We start from the raw sequence: 22,262 nt of genomic DNA, 5'->3' as shown, positions 1-22,262 counted from the left end.
CAGAAAATGATCAGGGGAGGGGCAGAGAGAAAGAGAGCGGGGGGGAGACAATCTGAAACAGGCTCCAGGCTCTGGGCTGCCAGCACAAAATCTGACACCGGGCTTGAACTTGGGAATGGTGAGATCATGACCTAGGCCGAAGTCCGATGCTCAACCAACTGAGCCACCCAGGGCCCCCCCCCGCCCCCCCGCGGTTTTCATTTCCATCTTACCTTGTGCATAGTGGAGAATGTTCGTGTTTATACAAAGTATCATTACATATTATAGTATTTGGAGGTGAAAACGCAGCATGTTGGCAATCTATTCTCAGGAAAAAATTGAGGTTTGTGCTGTACTTAGAAACTTTTGCCATTTCAGGGGCACCTGGGTGGCTCAGTCAGTTAAGCGTCCGACTTCGGCCAGGTCATGATCTCACGGTTCGTGAGTTCAAGCCCCGCGTCGGGCTCTGTGCTGGCAGCTCAGAGCCTGGAGCCTGTTTTGGATTCTGTATCTCCCTCTCTCTCTCTGCCCCTCCCCAGCTTGTACTCTTTCTCTCTCTCTCAAAAAGAAAAAGAAAAGAAAATAATTTTTTAAAAGTTTGCCAGTTCAAATATGTGTATATATTTAATATATAGACCATTTGATTTAATTTGTGTGTATGTTGTGAAGTAGGGGCCCAACTTCATTCTTCTGCACATGGATTCCCAGTTGAAAAGACTATTCTTTCATCATTGTATTGTCTTTTTTTTTTTTTTTCAACGTTTATTCATTTTTGGGACAGAGAGAGACAGAGCATGAGCGGGGGAGGGGCAGAGAGAGAGGGAGACACAGAATCGGAAACAGGCTCCAGGCTCTGAGCCATCAGCCCAGAGCCCGACGCGGGGCTCGAACTCCCAGACCGCGAGATCGTGACCTGGCCGAAGTCGGACGCTTAACCGACTGCGCCACCCAGGCGCCCCTCATCATTGTATTGTCTTGACGCACTTCTCAATATTTGATCATCGATGTATGTGGTTTTTTTTCTGGAACTTCAAATCTATTCCATTTATCTACACGTCTGTCCTTATCCTAATAATACCATCTTGATTAGTGTGATTTCAGTCCTTTAACTTTGTTCTTTTTCAAACTTGTGTTAATATCGAGTCCCTTGCTTTTCCATACAAACTTTATCTTTTTAACGTTTATTTATTTGTAAGAGAGCACAAGCGAGAGAAGGGAGAGAGAGGGGGAGAGAGGATCTGAAGAGGGATCCACCGCTGACAGCAGCCTGATGTGGGGCTTGAACTCATGAACCGCGAGATCACGACCTGAGCCGATCGATGTCAGACGCTCAACCAGTTGAGCCACCCAGGTGCCCCTCTCCGGATAAACTTCAGAATTTCCTTGTCAGTTTCTGAAAAACAAAATCAGCTGTGATTTTGATAGGTACTGTAGACCAATTTGGGGAGTATTGTCATCTTAACAATATTAAGTCTTTGGATCCATGAACATAGGATATCTTTCCATTTACTGAGGTCTTCTTTAATTTCTTTCAACAATAGTTTGTAAGTTTTAGGATACAACAGTGCCTGAATCCATTTTATTGTTTCTCTGATTCTCTAATTCACTTACATTTACTTTTGTGTTTATTATTTCTTCTACTCACTTTGTTGTATTAAAAACTTCTATATACTTAGTTTACTGTGTCATTCTTTCTTATTATTTTTTTTTATTTTTTTTTCAATGTTTATTTATTTTTGGGACAGAGAGAGACAGAGCATGAGCGGGGGAGGGGCAGAGAGAGAGGGAGACACAGAATCGGAAACAGGCTCCAGGCTCTGAGCCATCAGCCCAGAGCCCGACGCGGGGCTCGAACTCCCGGACCGCGAGATCGTGACCTGGCTGAAGTCGGACGCTTAACTGACTGCGCCACCCAGGCGCCCCATTCTTTCTTATTTAATAACAACATAATTTAATTCTATTAACATAGCTCTGATAATATATTCTATGCATTATAATTATCTGCATTTTTAAAAATGTTTTTCATTTATTTTGAGAGAGAGAGAGAGAGAGAGAGCAAGTGGGGGAGGGGCAGAGAGGGAGGAGACACAGAATTCGAAGCAGGCTCCAGGCTCTGACCTGTCAGCACAGAGCCTGATGCGAGGATCCCACTCACGAACTGTGAGATCATGACCTGAGCTAGGTCATGGACAGAGCTAGGAGGCTGGGGCTTCAGGCTGCTACATGTCTCCGCTGTGTCCCTCACTGGATGTGCCCTCAGTCACAGAGAACGGCCTCACCCAAGGTCATGCCCCTCCCAGGGGCTGATCCCTGCCAGTGACTGGATGGTCCTGGGAGATAAAACGGGTCCTGATCCCATTGCTTCAACGGGGACAAGCAGTAGAGTGGCCACCCCGGCTCCAAGTCTCCTCATAGCATTGTCTGAGGCTTATCTCAACCAAGTCGTCCCTCAGCCCAATCCTGCCCCCCTCACTTCCTTTTGGGGGTATCGCCTCAGGGTCCACAAGAGCCTTTTTGCAGGCAGTTCTTTGTCTCTGGGTCCGCTTCTAAGGAACTCAACCTAAGACACAGGACAATACAAATACATGTGTTATTAAGGTATGCTCTAGGGACCCTCAGGTGACCTAAGCCGAAATCCGCACTTTCAAAATAGCCAGCATGCGGTGAAAAGTCCGATAGACAGTTACTACAAGAGCTTCAACTATTTACCTTTGAGAAACACAAGAGACTCCATTAATTAGCATGACGAATGTTAGACGTGGGTTTTCATTTGTGTATCGAGTGGCTTATTAATGATTACCTTAGTGGGGGTGCCCTGGCTGGCTCAGTCGGTAGAGCAAAGGACCCTTGATCTCAGGGTCATGCGTTCAAGCCCCACGTTGGGCATAGAGTTTACTTAAAAAAAGAAAAATTAATGTAATGTGTGTAAAAATGGGCTGTTATTGGTGAAACTGGTAACATGCAATGTTGGCTCACATATTTCAGATACTCCCCACTCTTGTTTGGACAGCACGTAAGAATCCAGTGAACCTTCAGGGCGCCTGGGTGGCTCAGCTGGGTAAAGCATCCAACTTCAGCTCAGGTCATGATCTCATGGTTCGTGAGTTCAAGCCCCGCATCCTCAGTGAGGAGCCTGCTTGGGATTCTTTCTGCCCTTCCCCTGCTTGTGCTTTCTCTCTCTCAAAATAGAATAAAACTAAAACATTTAAAATAATCAAACAAAAAACAATAACAGAATCTACCGAACCTTCATCATTCACCTTCAGGAATGGTGCCCAAGGCATGAATTCTAAATCATCATCCTGTGATCGCTCGATGGTTCCAGAAGGACCCTAGTTGCCTGGTTAGCTCTATGGCTAACTGAATGGTCCTCAAGGATGTGGTCAGGTGCCCCTGAAATGAACCTTTCATGAAAGGTGAGTTCAGAGCACCTAGAAGGATAGCCTGCGGGGACTTCATCAAAATTACATCAGGGGCGCCTGAGTGGCTCAGTCAGTTAAGGGTCCAGCTCTCGATTTCAGCTCAGGGCATGACCTCATGGGTCGTGGGTTCGAGCCCCACATCAGGCTCTGCGCTGACGGTGCAGAGTCTGCTTGGGAATTCTCTCTCTCACCTTCTCGTTGCCCTTCTTCTGCTCGAATTCCCTCTCCCTCTCTCTCTCAAAAATAAATAGACATTAAAAAAAAAAAAAAAACCTTATAGGACGGGTTGCAAAGCTATTTTTGTTCCTACCTATGAATCATCGCCAGCGACTGCTCTGTCTCTGGCTAGTCCAGACGGGGCAGGTCTCCGCTCTGCTCCCCCGTCGGGGTGGCCTTCGCTCTCCAGCACACTCGCCTCTAGCTGCTAATCGGTGTAAGCCCAGTATTGTGTTCAGATCTCAGTTCTCCCCGGGGAGGGATCAGTAGCTGCCAGGAATTGGAGGTAGGACTTTCCCCTCACACAAGCTCACTACTGGGTAATTTGTTACAAGAAAACCTCTCAGAAGGAATTCTACACATGGGAGAATATTAAACAAACAAAACCAAAAACTAAAAAACAAGCCATGCTCTGGGGCGCCTGGGCGGCTCCGTCGGCTGAGCGTCTTTCAGTTCCTCGTCATCTCACGGTTCATGAGTGTGAGCCCCGCGTCGGGCTCTGTGCTGACAGCTCAGAGTCGGAGTCTGCTTCGGAATCTGTGTCTCCTTCTCTCTCTCTCCCCTGCTTGCTCTCTCTCTCTCTCTCTCAAAGAAATAAACATTTAAAAAATTTAAAAAAAAATAGTAAGCATTTGCCATTTGTTATGTGTGTAACAGATACCTCCTGCACCCGGGAGTGGGGCTTTTCCTTTTCATGATAGTGTGTTATATATATATATATATATATATATATATATATGTCTTAATGGCTCAAGTGCAGCCCTAACTTGGTGAAGCAAGAACACTTTGAGGGTTATGTAAGGGGTAGAAATGGAGGAAACTAGTACCTGATCTCTTACTCCATAGGGAATTAGTGTCCTGGGCATGGTTGCAGAAATCATGCCCGGAAAGTCGGAAAGGTTTCTTTTGGTTTCTAGCGACAAAGAAAAAGACCGTTAAATTGAAATTAAAACTGGGGAAAAGAGGGGGGCAGAATTTCTTGGCTCCTTGAATGTAAAATTCTGGCTTCAAGCACATCCGCATTGAGAGACTATGCTCGGGGGGCGCCTGGGTGGCTCAGTCGGTTAAGCCTCCGACTTCAGCTCAGGTCAGGATCTCACGGTCCGTGGGTTCGAGCCCCGCGTCGGGCTCTGGGCTGATGGCTCGGAGCCTGGAGCCTGCTTCCGATTCTGTGTCTCCCTCTCTCTCTGACCCTCCCCGGTTCATGCTCTGTCTCTCTCTGTCCCAAAAATAAATAAACGTTAAAAAAAAAAAAAAAAAAGAGAGAGAGAGACTACGCTCATGGAATCTTTCTCTCCCTGTCGCCTGGAGGTGCTTTGCTCAGCGCTGTCCTCATTCTCAGGACGGGTCTCAGGACAAAGGTGGCCGAGGTGGAGTCTGGCTGCTCGGGGTTTTCCCTCCCACCAGCTTCGCAGACCCAGAGAAAGAGAAGCCACGTGTCCGGAGTCTCCCAGGAATACCAGGGGGTGTGGCCAGGGCTGCGCTGCTCCGATTGGCTGGTTTGGGTCAAACGCCCCTCCTCGGAGCTAGGGGGAGGGGCCAGCCGTCCTGGAGCCACACGGCTTGAGACTAAAGGACCCTTGGATCCCCAAAACGTATTGGGGGTGCCGATTCCAGAAACAGCGGTGGAGGATACTCGGCTCCCAAAGCAACAGATGTCCAGGACTCTGGCATCAATGCGTTTTTCTTTCGTTGGCGGGGGAAGGCGTATCTGGGACCCTGGACGTAAGGAGGGAGATGGAGAATCAAGCGAACTCTTGTTCGTGGGATGTGATCAGAGCCTTGCACCAGGGCAGGCAGCTGGCAGGGAGCTAGGAAGAGCTGTGGCCAGCGGGGACCTGCGGACGGAGGCCAGGAGGGGCCGGGCAGGTGGCGAACGGTCTGTGATCTGACAGGCAGTCTCCACAGGCAGTTTCCTGCTCACTGCCAGGTGTCAGTCAGGTTTTAGTCAATGCTTCCTCCTACTGTTAGTAGTAGTACTTGGGAGGCAAACAGGGGAAAGGGCTGTGACCTCTCGGTGGGAATGGGGGCCTCAGATGCACTGGGAACAGCTGTCTCCTGAGCATCCACGTGTCAGGTGCTGCTCTGAACATGTCCCGCGGGTTCACTCATTTGCTTCTCACGACAACCCTCTGACGTTGGTCCTATTATTATCGTTCCTGTTGTAGACATGAGGAAACTGAGGCACAGAGAGGTTAAGTGACTTGCCCAAGACACACAGTGGCATGAACTCCAGCCCCTTGGCTCTTAACCCTGGCAGGTGTTCCAAACCACTGTCACCTGCCTCACATGGTGGGGGGGGGGGGGCTTGGCAATTCTACAGGACGGTACCCTGTTTTATGATCCCTTTTTGGTGGCCACACAGCCAGGGGCTCAGACAGTGTCTCTCGGTCCATTCGGAGGGAAGAATGCCTGAGGACTCAGGGACATCTCTTGCCACAGAGGTGACAGTGCAGGGGACCCCCGCTGGGGGTAAAAGTCTGCCAGGACCCAGACTGGTGAGTTTGTGGCCTCTCAGAACCAATTTCCATCACTTCTTCCAAAGGCTCCAGCTTCCTTTTGGGGAAATATCGCTCCACTGGACCCTGAGCGGCGCGTGGGTAGGGTGGGGTGTCACGGTCACGGTCACGGTCACGGTCACGGTCACGGTGGGCCCACCTCCCGACCCGGGGCAGGTAGGTGCAGAGTGGGCCCTCCACAGTCAGCCCTGTGTGGGGCAAACAGGCCGAGGTCCGCCGTGTCGGGGAAGGGGGCGGCAGGGTCCTGGTGGCCCAGGAGGAGTGAGCCAGAGGGGGCCCGGGGTCCACCGTGGGTGACTGGAGAAGCTACAGGGGCAGAGAAAAGGGCGGTGAGGGACGGACTGGGAGGCATGCACCAGACAGAAGGTACAGAGAGAGCGAGACACCCCCAAAGAGATACGGAGAGAGGGATGGAGACAGAGGGAGATACGGACAGAGACGCAGATATAGGGACAGAAACCAAAACAGAGCTAACAACAACAGCGAAAATAAAAGCAGAGGAAGGCAAAAGGAGACAGCAGAGATGGACAGAGACAGAGTCAGTGAGGCCGAGGCAGAGAAGAGAGACACCACGGCAGAGAGAGAAGCCGTCTGATGGAGAGACGAGGAGAGATGCAGACACGCAGGATAAACACGCCGCCCTCCTCACCCCTGCGGCCCCAGCTCCACAGAGGGCGAGGCAGGGACGAGATGGCAGAAACACCCCCCCACACTGACCTCCTTCCAGGACTCTGTCCCTCAGCTCTGCCCGCCTTCCCTCCTGCTGTTGGCCAAGCCCATTAAGTTTCTGGCCCAGCCACAACTGAAGGCCCCACGCCCTGGGGAGGAAACCACAGAAGAGGCGTCCCCGCTGCCTAGCACCCCAAACCATCAATTAGTATTAACAAGGGAAGGCTCCTCACTGCCTAAAGACCCCCATCGGAGCTCTGATGGAGGGGAGGCCCCACCCCCATGACTCAGGAGGTTAAAGGGCCCGGGGGCCAGCCTGGGAGCCCAGAGTGTCCCGATGGCGTGTGGCGGCAGGAGGGTCACTATCCAGCTGGTGGACGAGGAGGCAGGGCCTGGAACCAGGGGCCCGAAGCCCTTTCGGGGCCAGAGATACGAGGCAATCCAAGCAGCCTGCCTGGATGAGGGAATCCTGTTCTGCGATCCTTACTTCCCTGCTGGCCCCGATGCCCTTGGCTACGATGAGCTGGGGCCGGACTCGGAGAAGGCCAAAGGGGTGGAATGGCTGAGGCCCCATGTAATGTGTGGCTGGGGGCTGTGGGGGTTGGGCCGCTGGGTCTGAGGGAGGAGGGGGCTGTGGGGGTGCTGAGCTTCTGGGTCTGAGGGAGGAGGGGGCTGTGGGGGCTGGGCCCCTGGGTCTGAGGGAGGAGGGGATTATAGGGGGACTGGGCCCCTGGGTCTGAGGGAGGAGGAGACTGGGAGTCCCGGATACGAGGAGGAGGGCTGGCTGTTGTGACTCCCGGGTCTGGCGAGGCCCAGGGAAGCCGAATCCCTGTCCACGGGCTTTACAAGCCTCTCCCGGGGTTGGAGGCGCTCATTGCCCTGGAGCAGTGAGGGCAGGAGGGGACCCAGGCATCGGACCTCTCAGTTGCTCCTTCCCTCCCTTTCCTGGCTGAGGCCCGGAATCCCCCAACCCCCCCAGGAGTTTTGCGCCGAGCCCCAGTTCATCTGTGAGGATATGAGCCGAACAGACGTGTGTCAGGGGCGTCTAGGTAAGACCACCGAACACTCTGGGGCCCCCAGAGCTGGCAAGTTGCAGCTGGGACCCTGCCGGCTCGGCCCCTGGGTCTCCCCCTCAGGCTCTCCTCTCCCCACGCCTCAGTCTCCCTCTTTCCAGGCTCCCCCAGTCCTCATCTCTCCCCCCAGGTAACTGCTGGTTTCTTGCGGCCGCTGCCTCCCTCACTCTGTATCCCCGACTCCTGTGCCGGGTGGTGCCCCCTGGACAGGGGTTCCAAGGGGGCTACGCAGGTGTCTTCCACTTCCAGGTAGCGCTCAGGACCTCTGTTCATGCCTCAGTCTCCCCCACGGTGACGTGGATGTCGCCGTTGACACTGTCCCCTTGGGGCTGTAATTCGTGGGCCGGTGCGGCAGGGCTTGGGGTCGGAGGACGGGGTCCTTGGAAACCTGGACCCTGCCCTTCTCGCACCAGCTCTGGCAGTTTGGCCGCTGGGTGGACGTCGTGGTGGACGACAGGCTGCCGGTGCGTGACGGGAAGCTGATGTTCGTGCGCTCGGATCAGCGGAACGAGTTCTGGGCTCCGCTCCTGGAAAAGGCCTACGCCAAGTAAGGACCTGGCACACGTCCCGGCCGGCAGGCCCCACCCCACAAGGGGTCCCCGGAGGCGGACGGCTGGGACACTCTACTCAGCCCGCCAAGGGTCCCAAACCACGTCACGGCTCCCAGGCCCCTGAGGTCACATCGTCCCCTGAGGGCCTCCAAATTATCAATACCTCCCTCTATCCACATGTCACACAAAACGTTCCTAGAGACCCACCAACACTCGCAATTCCTCAGGAGCCTGAAATCTCCCCTCTCGGGCCCTGGAGCCACCAGAGCTAAGATCTCCCTCCTTGGGGGAGCTGAGAATCCAGAAAAAATCTCTCCTACTATACTGGGAAGCCCAAAGCACCTCCCAAATATTGAGTGGAGTCCATGGAACCCTCGATCTTTGCTTTTCTCCACCCTGTGGCTCTGAAATCCCCCACAAGCCCCATAGAGATCACCCCCAACGCAGACATCTCCCGGAGACTCAGAGTTTCAGACACGGCTCCCGGGATGCCCAGAATTCTGGCAGGGCTCTCCTGTGATCTCCCACATCACACAGTCCTGTGGCCCAGGGACCACAGGTCCAATCTCCAAGGGCTTCCAGACTGTGCCACAGTCCCCTACCCACCTTGGGAGTCTGCAGATGTCAGGGTTGGCCCCCTGGACCCGCACACCCCAGGGGACCCCAGGTCCCGGGGCGGGGACGGTGCGTGAGATGCTCATACATGCCCGAGACGTTCCCACCCCGGACCTGCCCCCACAGGCTCCACGGCTCCTATGAGGTGATGCGAGGCGGCCACATGAATGAGGCCTTCGTGGACTTCACAGGCGGCGTGGGCGAGGTACTCTACCTGAGGCGAGACACCCCAGGCCTCTTCTCCGCCCTGCGCCATGCCTTGGCCAAGGAGTCCCTCGTGGGCGCCACTGCCCTGGTGAGAGAGTCAGACCCCCATGGGGACCCCCATCAGGACCAGGGCACAGTCAGGGCTTGAGAGGGGTGGTGGGGGGGGTGGACTCCTGTGCCTTCTTCTCTGTTCTGTTCACTGTTGGCTGGTCTTTCTCACCCATCCAACTCCGGCAAGTCAAAAGGAAATGTATTTGCTCTCATAACCCAATGGGCTTCAGGCACAGCTGAATCCAGGTGCTCATCCAGTGGATGTTGAGAATGTGTTTTTCTATTCCTGGTTCCGGATTAGTTTCATTCCTGGGCGGGCATTCCTCTCATGGGCTCCAAAGGGCTCCCACAACTGCGGGTCCCTCCTACCACCCCAGCGGTTTTTATTATTATTTAAGTGGTTTTTAAAAAAAAAATTTTTTTTAATGTTTATTTATTTTTGAGACAGAGAGAGGCAGAGTATGAACAGAGGAGGGTCAGAGAGAGAGGGAGACACAGAATCTGAAACAGGCTCCAGGCTCTGAGCTGACAGCACAGAGCCCAACGCGGGGCCCGAACTCACGGACCGCGAGATCATGACCTGAGCCGATGACCTCAGCTGAAGTCGGAGGCCTAACCGACTGAGCCACCCAGGCGCCCGCCCCCGCCCCCACTTTTTTTAAGGCAAAGCCTCTTTCTGAGAATTTCAGCGAAAGTCTTAGGATTGACTTTCATGGGCTCAGCTTGAGTCATACGTTCATCTGTGACCCCATCACATAGTCATTCGCTGAATTGGTCTAATTCCTTCACTCATTCGTTTGCTTAATCCTGTGCTCAGTTACGGATTCCCGGTCCTTTGGGTTTCTCTGCCTCTTTCAGTCTCTGGCCTGCATCTTTCTCTCTGTCTACGTCTCTGTCCTCTCCAAGTATTTTTGTCTCATCTTCCTCTTCCTCTCTCGCCTTCACTCCCCCATCCGACGCCCTCTCGGAGCTCTGGTTGACCCCTGCTGTGGGGGCAGGAGAAGGGGGCGGGGGGGGGGCAGAGAGGAGCAGCCACTCTCTTGTCCCCCCACCGTGGCCTCAGCATCCCCTGTCCTCCGCCCAGAGTGATCGGGGCGAGTACCGCACCGAAGACGGGCTGGTGAAGGGACACGCGTATTCAGTCACGGGCACATACAAGGTGAGTATCCCCCGCGAACGGGCTACAGGGGTGCCTCGGCGCCACCGCCCACGGATGATGCCGTCCTCAGGTGTCCCTGGGCTTCACCAAGGTGCGGCTGCTGCGGCTGCGGAACCCATGGGGCCGCGTGGAGTGGACCGGGGCCTGGAGCGACAGGTGGGATGGATCCGGGGTGGGTGGGGGGCTCGGACCCGCCCGCCCTCCCCTCACACCCCAGTCTCCCTAGCTGCCCACGCTGGGACGCGCTCCCCGCCGAGTGCCGAGACGCCCTGCTGGTCAAAAAGGAGGATGGCGAGTTCTGGTGAGGAGCCCAGCCCAGCCCTGCCTCTGGACCAGCGCCAGGCCGACGGGGCTCAGGGAGGGGGCGAAGCCTGCTCGAAGGGACATGGGGCTCGTTCACGGGGACGAGTCTTAACAGCTAGAAACTGTCCATATGGTGGTAACTTCGGGGTTGGGTTCTATCTGGGGGAGTCGAGGAAGAATTCGCAGTAATATTAGGGGAACTGGGAAGAGCAGTAATCTTCGGAGGGCTGAAGGGGGCTGGCTAACATTTAGGGCCATTGTAGGAGGCTTGCTGGTGTCAGAGGCATTTTAAGGGGCTTAAGGATACCAGCTGCTGAGAGCCCGAGGGTCTTGATGTTTGGGGGCTGAAGGCAGTTTGGCAATATCGGGGAGGAGTGTGTGGAGCTCGGTTGTCTGTGGGGCATTGCCGGGGGCTTGGAGAGATCCGGGGGAGCTGGGGGGCTCAGCGATCTGGGGTCCCTTCCGGAGACGCGGTACCATCTGGTGGACTGATGGGTACTTGGCGATGTTTGAGGAATCGGGGAGGGTTGTGGTTGGGGGGGGTCATCCTGGGGTCTTTGGCAGACGGGGGCCCCGGGGAGGTGGCGGCTGGGGAGGACCTGAGCGCTGGCCACCCGGCAGGATGGGGCTGGAGGACTTCGTCCGATGCTTCAACACCGTCCAGGTCTGCTCGCTGAGCCCCGAGGTGCTGGGCCCGAGCCCAGCGGGGGGTGGCTGGCACATCCACACTTTCCAAGGCCGCTGGGTGCGGGGCTTCAACTCTGGCGGGAGCCAGCCTGGCAACGGTGAGGCCTGGAGGGCGCCCCAAGAAGCGAGCAAGGGGTGGGGGGAGGGCCGTGGCAGGCCGGGTGACTCCCTCTCTCTCCCCCCTCCGCTAGAGACCTTCTGGACCAACCCCCAGTTCCGACTGACGCTGCTGGAGCCCGATGAGGAAGAGGACGATGATGAGGAGGGGCCCTGGGGGGGCTGGGGGGCGGCAGGAGCGTGGGGCCCTGCGAGGGGTGGCCACATCCCCAAGTGCACCGTCCTTCTGTCACTCATCCAGCGCAACCGCAGGCGCCTGAGGGCCCAGGGCCTCACTTACCTCACCGTGGGTTTCCACGTGTTCCAGGTGGGACCCCAAGGCTTAGCGGAAGCAGCAGGGGACAGGCGTGGAGGGGCTGGGAAGGCCGAAGGGGTGGAGGTCAGAGACAGGACAGAGCCGAGGGCATGGGGGTGGGGGGTGGGGAACGAGGGGCAGGGAAGGTCGCAGACAGGAGCCGGGTCCAGCGGGGGTCGCAGATGGGCTGGCCAGGGCAGGGACTGAGGGGCAGGGGCCTGATGATGGGGGGAATGGGAAGAAGAGGGAGGTGTGGGGGGCTCTGACTCGCCCCGTTCTTCCTCCTTACAGATCCCCGAGGAGGTGGGTCGCGGCGGGGTCCCCCAGATCCCGGCCCCGGGGGCTCGGGCACCCGGCGCCAGGGCGGCGGGCGGACAGCGTGACCGCGGGCGGCCCGGGTCACGGTCACGATCGCGCCGCATTGGCCCCGCAGCTGCTGGGCCTGTGGGACTCCCCGCGCAGCCGCGCGCTCCTGCCCGGCCTGCTGCGCGCCGACCGCTCGCCCTTCTGCGCCCGCCGCGACGTGAGCCGCCGCTGCCGCCTGCGCCCCGGCCACTACCTGGTGGTGCCCAGCGCCGCCCGCGCCGGCGACGAGGCCGACTTCACGCTGCGCGTCTTCTCCGAGCGCCGCCACACCGCCGTGTGAGCCGGGGCACCCAGACCCGCCCTCGGGAGCCCCAGGGCCCCGCTTCCCGGGACCCCCGCGGGGATCTGCTCGGGCCCGAGACGCGGGGGGGAGCGCGTCCCCTCCCTCACTTCCCTTGTGTCATTTGCAGGGAGATCGATGACGTCATCAGCGCCGACCTGCACGCCCTCCTGGTGAGGGGCTGCAGGGGATGGGCACTGCGGGGCAGGACCGGGTGGGGGTCCTCCGGGCCGGCACTAAACTCCACGCCACCCCCGCCCTGCCCCACAGGTCCCCTACGTTCCCCTGGAGCTGGGGCTGGAGCAGCTATTTCAGGAGCTGGCCGGAGAGGTGAGGATGGGGGGACCGGGCGGAGGGGGTCCACCCCTCCCCTTAGACACCGACACCCCACCCCCCACCATCCTGGGTGTCTCATTTTGCTTTAGTTTCTCCGTCCGTCTGTGCTTAAATCTCCTGATTTTCTGCTCTCACAATGCTCACAGCTCTTCCCTGCCTCAGGGCCTTTGCTCAGTCTGTGTACCTTTGCCTGGATGGCCCTCTCTCCCTTCGCACCCCCTGCCCCGGCTAAAGCCTCATCTTTCTAACATGCCCTTCTCTGGAAGCTCTCCCACACTCTCCCCCCGGGGCTGGTCAACTGCAGGCCTGCTGTGGACTCCAGGGGCCCAGTGCTTCTCCACTGCAGCCCTGTCTGCTCTGGGGACAGGTCTCTAGCTCTCCCTGGACCATGAGCTCTCTGTCACTGCGGTGTCCCCAGCATCACCCAGCATGCTAATTTGTTCAGCCCCCAGCTGTGCTGTGTTGTCGAATGGCCTGAGTGAATGGCCTCACACCTTCTCTCTCCTTGAGCAGGAGGAAGCACTCAGCGCCCCTCAGCTCCAGACCTTATTAAGCATCGCCCTGGAGCCTGGTGAGTTGGGGACCGGGGTGGACGCCACGGACCCCCCATGTGTGTTAATTCATGATGCTGCTGGGAGTCAGGTCACGGGAGCCCTGGACTCAGCCTGACAGCGTCTTCCCACGTGTGGGGCCTGTGGCAGGACTGAGGCCACCCCGCTCAAAAGGACCCCCTTTCTCGAAGGGAGGCAGGGGGCGTAGCTGCCACGAGGGGACTTGGAATCCCCTTGCCTGGGTTCACATGTCGGCTCTGCCAGTTCCCGGCGGTCACTTGGCTCTCTGAGCCTCAGTCGCTGGCATGAGGACAGCGGTGGGGGATAGCGGCAGTCCCCAGCACTCGTGATGACGGCCAGCTCACAGGAAGTACTCGGCTTCGTTTGTTTCCTGCAGCCAGGTCCCATGCCCGGACCCCTCGAGAGATTGGGCTCAGGACCTGTGAGCAGCTGCTGCGGTGTTTTGGGGTATATGAGGGGGGCAGTGCCTGGACAGGGAGGATGGGCATGCTGGGGCCCGTGTCCCCCTTCTGGGGACAATGACTTTAACCAGATGCCCCATCCCCAGAACGGGCAAAGCCTCACCCTGCACCACTTCCAGCAGCTCTGGGGCCATCTCCTGGAGTGGCAGGTAAGGGGGGGGTGTTGGGGGAGCCACCTCCTCCCGGAAGGTAAGGCACTTTTACTAACGAGGACATAGGTGCCCTGTGGGCTCGCGGGGCCCCAGGGGAGGAGAAAGTGGACCACGTCATACCAACGTGGAGGGACGACTTGGAGGGATCTGGCCTTGTCCCACCTGCCCTTCTGTGGTCCCTCCAGGGGCACTAAGTGGCTCAGGGGTGGAAAACACAGGCTCTGGTCCTGGTTTGAAATCCCAGGCTCCCAGGTCGGCCCCCCTCTGGCCTTGCGACCTTAGGCAAGTCACCTCCCCTTGAGGGGCCTTTGTCTACCAGCGGGGGTGTTAATTCCCGCCTGGTCCAGGGCCTCCCTGTGCTGAGCCCTCTCGAAGCCCCTGGTGGGTGGAATCCGTCCGGCTGTTACTAGTATTCCCATTTCACAGACTGGGAAACGGGCTCAAAGTGGTAGAGCTGCCTGCCCAGGGCCCGAAGCCAGGAAGAAAGGGAGCTGGGTGGGAACCCAGGCTGACTGGCCTCCAAGGTCCCCTTTTCAGGGGGCTTGGGGGGCTCGGGGGGTGGGACTGACCCGTGCCTCCCCGCCCAGGCCACATTTGACAAGTTCGATGAGGACGCCTCTGGAACCATGAACTCGTACGAGCTGAGGCTGGCGCTGAATGCGGCAGGTGTGTGCGGGGGTGCCACGGGGACGGGTCTGCTCCCTTTCCTACCCGCTGTACTCTCGCAGGCCTGGCTGCCTGCTCACCTTAGTTTGCTGCCAGCTCTGGGCCGGGACTGGATGCCCCCGGGAGACGGGGCGCGAGGGGCGATGGGCCTGGGAGGCTGCTGGGGGCCTGGAGCAGGGCCTCCCAGAAGGGGAAGAGAGGGGAAGCCTGGGAGCCCGTGTCTGACGGGCACTGGTCCCCAGGGCACTGCGGCAAAATGGCCCATATTGCCCTGAGTTTGGGCTGGAATCCTGCCTGTACTTACTCCCTGGGGGGCCCTGGGCACCTGAGTCCCTCTCCTTGATGGAGTCTCCGTGTAAAATGGCCAGGACACAGGGCAGCTGGGAGGAGCCCGCAGGGCTCAGTGCTGGGGGGAAGCTGCTTCTAGTTACTGCCCCGGCAAAGGTTTAGGAAAGGCTGGCTTCTTCCAGGAGAGGAACAGCCTCATTCCCTCTGTGTAGCATGAAATCCGGCCCGAGGGGGCGGAGCCAGGGAGCAAGGCTTTCCCTGGGCTCTGAAGCAAGTTAGGGATGTGCCTGTGTGCGTGAAGGGGCTGGGACCAGAAGGGAACTCCCTGTCGCCCCCCCTGCCGCCCCCCCCCCCGCCCCCCCCAGGGCTCATCTGCCACAGCGAAGCCCAGGGTGAGACACGGGGGATGGGAGGCAAGCCTGACCGCCTGTGACCCAGTCTGAGAGGCAGGGGGTCCCTGGGGGAGAACCTTTGACGTCCAGAGACATGCAAGAAAAGAGCCCAAGCGGAGGGGAGATGGAGTCAGATAGAAGGCTGGGAGGTGTGGCACAGAGACAGAAATGGCGTCCCGGGCGGACAGAAGCAGAGGCGAGAGCGAGGGGTGATGGAGGGTTTGTGCTGTTCGTATTACTGGGTCTCTCGTCCGTGCCTGGTGTTAATCTAGGCAGAAGACTGATAAAGCGCTCTTGCGGGTGGGGGTTGACGTTCTGGTGCGGCAGACAGGTGACGAACAAGATCATCTGGGTCAGATGGTAACACATGCTATGGCGGGAAAAGAAAGCAGGTGTATGTGTGTGTGTGGGGGGGGGGTGGCCTGGGACACAGCGGTCAGGGAAGGACCAGGGTGCTAAGGGAGACTGAACCTCAGGGACACAGGACCAGGTGTGGTCTAGACAGAAGGGGCAGCCTGTGCAAAGGCCCTGAGATCAGAGCGTGGGCCCTGCTGCAACAGCTTCAAGGGGCCAGGTAATGGACATGGGAGAGGGGGCTGGTGTGGCCAGAGGAGGAGGGTGGGGAAATGGCAGTGGTCAGAGAGGAAAGACCAGTGGGGTGAGAAAGCAAAGCTCTATGAGGCCTCATGAGGACCTAGGCTCTTTGAAAAATCGCTTTTTTAATACGTAGGAGAGGAAGGAGATAAGGCAAGTCCAAGGTCAGGGTATGTGGGGGGCTGGAGCCAAGAGCAAAGGGAAGGTCCCACTGTGTATGGAGGAGGGAGCGCCGGGGAGGAGACCAGCAGGAAGCAAGCTCCAGGGGCCCCTGGAGATGGTGGGCGGTCTCGGGGAGGGAGGTCAGCAAGAGAAGCGACCTGCTGCAGCTCAGCCGCACTCTGCGCGTTCCCCGGATACCTGCTCTGCTCCTGGCCCTGTGCCGGCTGACGCTGGGGGTTTGGTGGTGACCGGAAACCCTTCCCTTACCTCCAGCGGCTTCCAGAGCCACCAAGGACAGGGACAGCCCAGAGGGGTCAGGGTGGGGACGGGGTGGACACAGGGAGCCAAGGAGGTGCTCCACGCTGCAGGCGGGAAGGGCGGGGGGATCGGAGAGGGCTTCCTGAAGGAGGCGGCACAAGGCTTAGGAGCGTTCTGGGCAGAAGGAACATCGCGTACCAGGGAGGCAAGACAAAGCGCAAAGTCCAAGTGCAGGAGGGGTTGGAGGGGTAGATGAGGCGTGGTCTGCGAAGGCCACCGGGCGGTTAAGGACAATGGGGGCCCTGGGGAGGGGTCGCAGGGACCTAGTGAACCACGCGAGGGGTTTCCCAAGCGGCAGGGGATCCCGGGCAGGACCCCACACCAGGCAGCACACGAGAGTGGCCAGAGGAAGCAGTCTGCATGAAAGGTCAGTAGGAATGTGAGGGGGCAGCTGAGGGGTTCTGGCCCCTTCTTGGGCTCTCCCACCTCCTCCGGCCAGGGTCCCCCTGGCTCAGGCCAGATGAAGGCCGGGGGGCTGTGGGAGGTCACACTGCCAGGGTGGGGCTGCAGGCCCCCGACCTCCTCCGGGCCGTTCACAGCACCTCACACAAGGCCCAGCAGGTGATGGCACCAGACAAGCGTCTCTTTGGTGAACGAAGGCACAGAACAGGGGGCAGAGATGGGCTTTAGGAGGCGGCAGAAGCCCATGAAATTGTCCTCAGAACTGCGTTTATGTGGCCACGTGGGGGAAGGGGGAGCCGTCCTGCAGCCCTGGCTCTCGGGGGGTTACCTGACCTGCAACGCGGTCTGTCAAAAGCCTATTGAGATGTGTCATCAGAGGTGATTTTTATCAGGTGATTTCTGAAGTTTAGAAATTGCCTCTGCTAGGAGTATGAAGAGAGGCTGTGTGTGGGACTGACGACGTTTTGCTGCACAGAAACATCCTCCAGGGTCCATTAGCAGAAACTCACCAGAATTTAAAGAACAATAAGACTGACACACAGTCGTTGTGTGCCACCGTTCTGAGCTCTACGTGGGGCATCTTCGCACAGCCTTGCGGGGTCGGGGCCGTCACCGTCCCCGTCTGACAGAGGAGAAAGCCGCGGCACGGAGAAGTGAAGGGAGCTGCCCGCGGCCGCACGGCGGGGACAGGCAGAGCTGGGCTTCGAGGGGCGGGAGCAGCTCAGTGTCTTCCCCGGGGAGAGTCGCGGTGGGGCGCGGCGCTGAGGTGGGGCTCACGGGACGGCCGGGGCTCAGCGGTGGCCTCCCCTAGGCTTCCACCTGAACAACCAGCTGACCCAGGCCCTCACCAGCCGCTACCGGGACAGCCGCCTGCAGGTGGACTTCGAGCGCTTTGTGTCGTGCGTGGCCCAGCTCGCCTGCATCTTCCGTGAGTGCCGCCCGGGCGCGGGTGGGCCAGGGGGAGGAGGTCTCCCACGCGCCACGGCGGGTGCTCAACCCGCCCTCTCCGCACAGGCCACTGCAGCCGGCAGCTGGAGGGAGGCGAGGGCGTCGTCTGCCTGACCCGCAGACAGGTGAGCCTGGGCCGGAGGGAGCGGCTCGGGGCGGCCGGCTGGGCGTCCTCCCCGGGGACCTCTGCCTCGAGCCGGCGGTCCTCTCCCCCCCAGTGGATGGAGGTGGCCACCTTCTCCTAGCAGCGCCTGCAGCCAGAGGCGGAAGAGCCGCCGGGACCCCCTCCGCCTCTGCCCGGCACGCGGGGCCGGTGCTCGGGCGCGAAGCGGCGGTTCGGAGTGTCGCCGCGGGAGCCAGCCTGCCTGGAGCGGCTTCTGGCTCCAGTGCCCACCAGCCGGGCGATGCTGGCCACGCGGCTCCCTGCACTTCTCTGCGCTTTGCTCTCCCCATCCGGACGCGGGGATGGCGACGGCACTCTTCTCGCGCAGGCGACACGACTTAGCGCTCGGAGCCTGGCAAGAGCGGGTCCCCGGTAGCACCCATTTTTACAGTCACGGGGACGGGGATCTCCCAGGCCCAGCCTTGCTCTGGGAAGAGGTTCTCCCGTGGCTCTGCTAAGCAGAGAACGGAGACGGGAGACAGAAAAAGAGAGAACACCGTAGGAATCCTTCTGAAAAATATTACATGTTTTATTATCCTGTCCCCAAGAAGGGTGGTTTATCCAGAAACCGAGAAAAAAAAAAAAAAATCAAATCAATCAGAATAAACTCAAAAATGGGGAGGGGGGAGGAGGGGGAGGGAGCAAAACCCATCAACTAACAGGCGGCCAGGCCAGCAGCCCACCCTCCACCTCGGGAGGGTCCCCAGAGACCCATGCCCAATGACAGACGGCAGAGAGGAAAAGCGGGAAGGGGCTGGGGGAGGGCGGCAGATCAGCTATGTCTTCATCATGAGAGCAGAAGGCGGCAAGGATGTGTTGCTAGGTGAATATATATTTATATAATAAATCCGTAAGTTAATAAAGTAAATAGTAATTCTCTGAAAGTTTTTAATTCCTTTTTTATAGGTTTTTCTTGTGTGTGCATTTTTTGTTTTTGTTGTTTTGTGTTTTTTCTTTTTTTTGTTTTTTTTTTTTTGTTTTTTTGTTTTTTTGTTTTTGCTTTTTGGTCCTTAGAAAAATCTGAGAGATATACATGTCTGGACGAAGCAAGGCGGGGGCTGGCTGGGGGTGGGGGTGAGAGGCTGGTCTGCCCAACCCTACTCCTCCATTGCAGAAAAGGAGGGTGCTGAGTTGCACCCCCTCATCTCCTGGCAATCGCAGGTGAGGGGAGAGGGAAGAAGGGAGCAAGGCGGGGTCCTCTTTCCTGTAGGGCAGCTGTGTCGCCCTCTGCTGGGCCCACCGCAGGGCCCACGGCAGGCCAGGGCGGTTCCTGGACAAGGCACGTAGGGCTTTGGCCTGGATGTGGGAGGCCTTGAAGGGACCTCGTGGTGGTGGTGGTGGTGGTGGTGGTGGTGGTGGGTGGGGGTAGGCAAGGGGAAGGGACAAAGTGTGGGGGGCATTCCTAGGGCCTGGAGGGGACCTGTTTTGCTGTGGGAATCCACGGTCCCCTCCACATAGTTAAAAAACAAAACAACACATCATATATATTTACCAGACCAGAAGCGCTGACCCCGAAAGTCTCCCTCACCTCTACGCAGGGGGAGGGGGCCAACAGACAAAGAGAGAGGAGAGAGCCTGCCCCAGCCCCTCCCTGCCCACCCCACCCCCCACCCCCACCCCCACCCCCCGGAAAGAACTGACAGAGTGCGTTGCATAGATACAGAGTCAGAGGAACAGGACCTGGGAGGCCCCCACAGCGGGGAGAAGGGCCAAGGGCTCCCCCAGCCCCTCCTGGAGGCTGTGAGGAGGGGGCGTTCGGTTGGGGTTTCTCCAGTGGGGGCCTCACAGGTCACTCTCTCCGTACAGGGCTGTGGAGAAGGACTTATAGTCGAGGGCGCCAGGCACAGCATCAGGGCCCTGGTACGGCGCCATGCGAGCGATGCAGTACTCGGCCTGGTCGGGGGGCAGTTCTCTCCGCAGCTCCTCGGCCGTGATGAAGTTCTAGGGGTGGGAGGGTGGGACTGTGAGCCACCCCCCACCCCCACCGGCTCTGCCCAGCCCCCCTCTCCCAGTCCTGGCTGCAAGGGCCCCTCCATGCCGGGAGCCCAGGTGCCCCCGGGGTTTCCTTTCCTGCTTACCTTGTCCCCTGCCAGGACCTTGAAGGAGGCAATGACTTGGTCGGCCGTGTCTGTGTCGGTGGTCTCCCTTGACATGAAGTCAATGAAGGCTTGGAAGGTCACGAGGCCGCTGTGGTTGGGGTCAACCACACTCATGATGCGGTTGAACTCAGCGTCACCCTGCAAGGGGGAGTGGGGTGGGGGACAGGCTGCATTGGAGCGGGGCAGGGCCCGGCCTAGTGGAACGGAGCCAGGAGAGCAGGGCCACCTGCCGTCAGCCCGTGCCATCAGCCCGCCTCCACGGGTTCTGGCTCCCCAGGCCAAGGGCCCACTCGCCCAGACTGGGGATACGCTCCCTCTGTCCTCCCCACCCACGTTTTTGGGAAGTGGGAGTTGGGGAACGGATCAAACAAGTCTACTGCTCCTCAGCCCGAGGCTCACGACTTAGCTCTGGAGGGTAGGGAAGAAAGAAAGAAAGAAAGAGAAAGAAAAAGGGGAGAGAGCCAGAGGCCTGACCTCCTCTCTCCGGAGACTTCCAGAAAAGGAGGTGGGCAGCTCAGGGAGTCATCGGAGAGACCCCAGCCCAGCAGAGGCAGCAGAGGAGGAGGCGGTGAGGCCGCGCTGCTCTGGTGGGGGAGTGTCCCCGAGGACACGGAAACTCTGGAGGCGGTGAGGAGGAGGGGGGAGGCTGCGCAGAGAAGAGGGGGCAGAGGAGTGGGGGAGGAGAGGCACAGCAGCGAGGGGGAGGCAGAGGCTGCATACCAGGCTGTATCCTGTGGAGATAAGCAGAGCCCTGAAGTCATCGGAGTCCATGCTGCCTGTCTGCTTCTGCTCGAGGACGCAGGGACAGCAGAGGAGGCCAGGCCCAGAGTAGGCAAGAGGGGCCGCCCCATGTGCACAGCAGGGAAACAGGACAGTGGCGGGAGCCGGGGAGACAGAGGTGGCCCCGAGAGACCAGGTAAGGGGGAAGGTGTCCAGAGAGACACAGGGCAGGGAGGAGGCAAGAGAGCCGGTGAAATGGCACACACATGGCAAGGGGTGGAGTGGCGAGAGGGAGGGGGGAGACAGAGAGAAGGAGAGAGAGAGAGAAGAGCAGTTAATGCCACAGTCCGCTGGGGCCCCGGGGGGCGCGTACCTGCCGGTCATTTTCCACGTCGTAGCCCAGGCTGATGAGGCAGGCCTTGAACTCCTCCGGCCCCAGCGCCCCGCCGTGGTCCTGCCGGGCGTCCGAAGGCGGGTGTGTGCGAGGGGCGGTGTGGAGACCAGGCCGGCAAGGAGACGCGGGGAGAGGGGCCAGGGTCACATGCAGAGGGCGGGGGGAGGGGGAACACATCGGGGGGGGAAACACAGAGTTAGAGGTGAGTGACATGGACAAGGTGATGGCCAGGGACGGTGGAGCGGGGGGAGGGCGATCAGAGGCCTCTGCCCAAGGCCTCGGCCAGAGCAGGGGTGGGAGCTGAGTGGTACAGAACTGAACACTGAGTCCTGGGGCTCCTGGGGGTGGGGAACAGGGTGCTCTCCTGGCCTCCGGGATTTGGGGTGGGAGAAAAAGATTACACTCCATCCTGCTTGGGACACCAGGTCCCCGCCAGACAGTGCAGAGCTGAGCGTGCACCTTGTGATGCGCGGGGCCCAGCAGGGCGGGTGGGGACTGCAGCCAACTCAGGCTCTCAGGGCCTTCCTAGCGGGCCTGCCAGACCAGACCTGAATTTTCAGAATGCTCTGTGTGTGCGGGGGCCAGGTGCACGGTCAGGTCTCAGATCTCGGGTGTGCCGGGACCGAGTCCATCCCAGGGTCTCATTCGGCAGGTTGGCGAGGACGCACGGCCCCGGGGCCAGGACTTGGGACCCCCCCTTCCTCATCCTGAGGAACCCTACCTAGGCTGTGGGTCAAGGTGACGCACCCCTGCACCCCCTCTGCCGGCCAGGGCCCTGCCAGCCCGCTGAGTGGTGACTGGTACTCAGCACTGTGAGGTGAACGGACAGATGCAGAGACGGTGGGGGCAGGATGGGACGACGACAGCAGGGAGGGAAGACGCCAGGGGCAGAGGAAACCGCTCACCTTGTCGAAGTGGTTGAAGGACGCCCGGAACTCCTGCATCTGCTCCTGGCTGATGCCCTTGGCATCGCGGGTGAGGATCTGGTTCTCCACCTCGTTGATGGTGCGGGCGATGGTGGTGAGCAGCTGCTCCCAGCCCACGCGGATGTGCTGGGGGTGGGGCGAGGGGATGACCACGGCTCAG

The 22,262-nt window shown here is 59.0% G+C and overlaps 2 protein-coding genes across 3 annotated transcripts in view; one reads left to right on the top strand and one right to left on the bottom strand.

Annotated features, from left to right (window-relative positions):
* The first annotated feature begins 6,654 nt into the window (after positions 1-6,654).
* CAPN12 (calpain 12) lies at positions 6,655-18,402 on the top strand. The gene is made up of 21 exons (XM_047836009.1): positions 6,655-7,379; positions 7,785-7,854; positions 8,009-8,127; positions 8,292-8,425; positions 9,171-9,339; positions 10,387-10,461; positions 10,532-10,617; positions 10,688-10,762; positions 11,386-11,549; positions 11,643-11,875; positions 12,155-12,166; positions 12,297-12,505; positions 12,640-12,682; positions 12,780-12,839; positions 13,359-13,416; positions 13,794-13,864; positions 13,965-14,027; positions 14,618-14,696; positions 17,664-17,780; positions 17,867-17,925; positions 18,019-18,402. Exons 1-21 carry the CDS (start codon positions 7,143-7,145, stop codon positions 18,043-18,045), a joined length of 2,160 nt encoding a protein of 719 aa, XP_047691965.1. The 5' UTR covers positions 6,655-7,142; the 3' UTR covers positions 18,046-18,402.
* A 66-nt stretch (positions 18,403-18,468) lies between these two features.
* The window catches only part of ACTN4 (actinin alpha 4), a 71,282-nt gene continuing 67,488 nt past the window's right edge, over positions 18,469-22,262 (bottom strand). For both annotated transcript variants that reach the window (XM_047835997.1, XM_047835998.1), the window contains exons 18-21: positions 22,082-22,228; positions 21,156-21,236; positions 20,042-20,200; positions 18,469-19,904 (exon numbers count right to left, since the gene is read on the bottom strand). In XM_047835997.1, coding sequence (XP_047691953.1) covers positions 19,746-19,904; positions 20,042-20,200; positions 21,156-21,236; positions 22,082-22,228 — 546 coding nt within the window. In that variant the 3' untranslated portion in view covers positions 18,469-19,745. The remainder of the gene's footprint in view (positions 19,905-20,041; positions 20,201-21,155; positions 21,237-22,081; positions 22,229-22,262) is intronic.

The sequence above is a fragment of the Prionailurus viverrinus genome, chromosome E2, assembly GCF_022837055.1.
Source record: "Prionailurus viverrinus isolate Anna chromosome E2, UM_Priviv_1.0, whole genome shotgun sequence".
Taxonomy (NCBI): domain Eukaryota; kingdom Metazoa; phylum Chordata; class Mammalia; order Carnivora; family Felidae; genus Prionailurus; species Prionailurus viverrinus.
Note: the sequence above shows the minus strand (reverse complement) of the source record. Positions and strands in the feature narration are given on the sequence as shown.

Coding starts and splice junctions, on each gene's coding strand:
- CAPN12 (XM_047836009.1), top strand. CDS start 7,143: ATGGCGTGTGGCGGCAGGAGGGTCACTATCCAGCTGGTGGACGAGGAG. Junction 7,380..7,784: donor TGGAATGGCTGAGGCCCCAT/GTAATGTGTGGC, acceptor CAACCCCCCCAG/GAGTTTTGCGCCGAGCCCCA. Junction 14,697..17,663: donor GCTGGCGCTGAATGCGGCAG/GTGTGTGCGGGG, acceptor GGCCTCCCCTAG/GCTTCCACCTGAACAACCAG.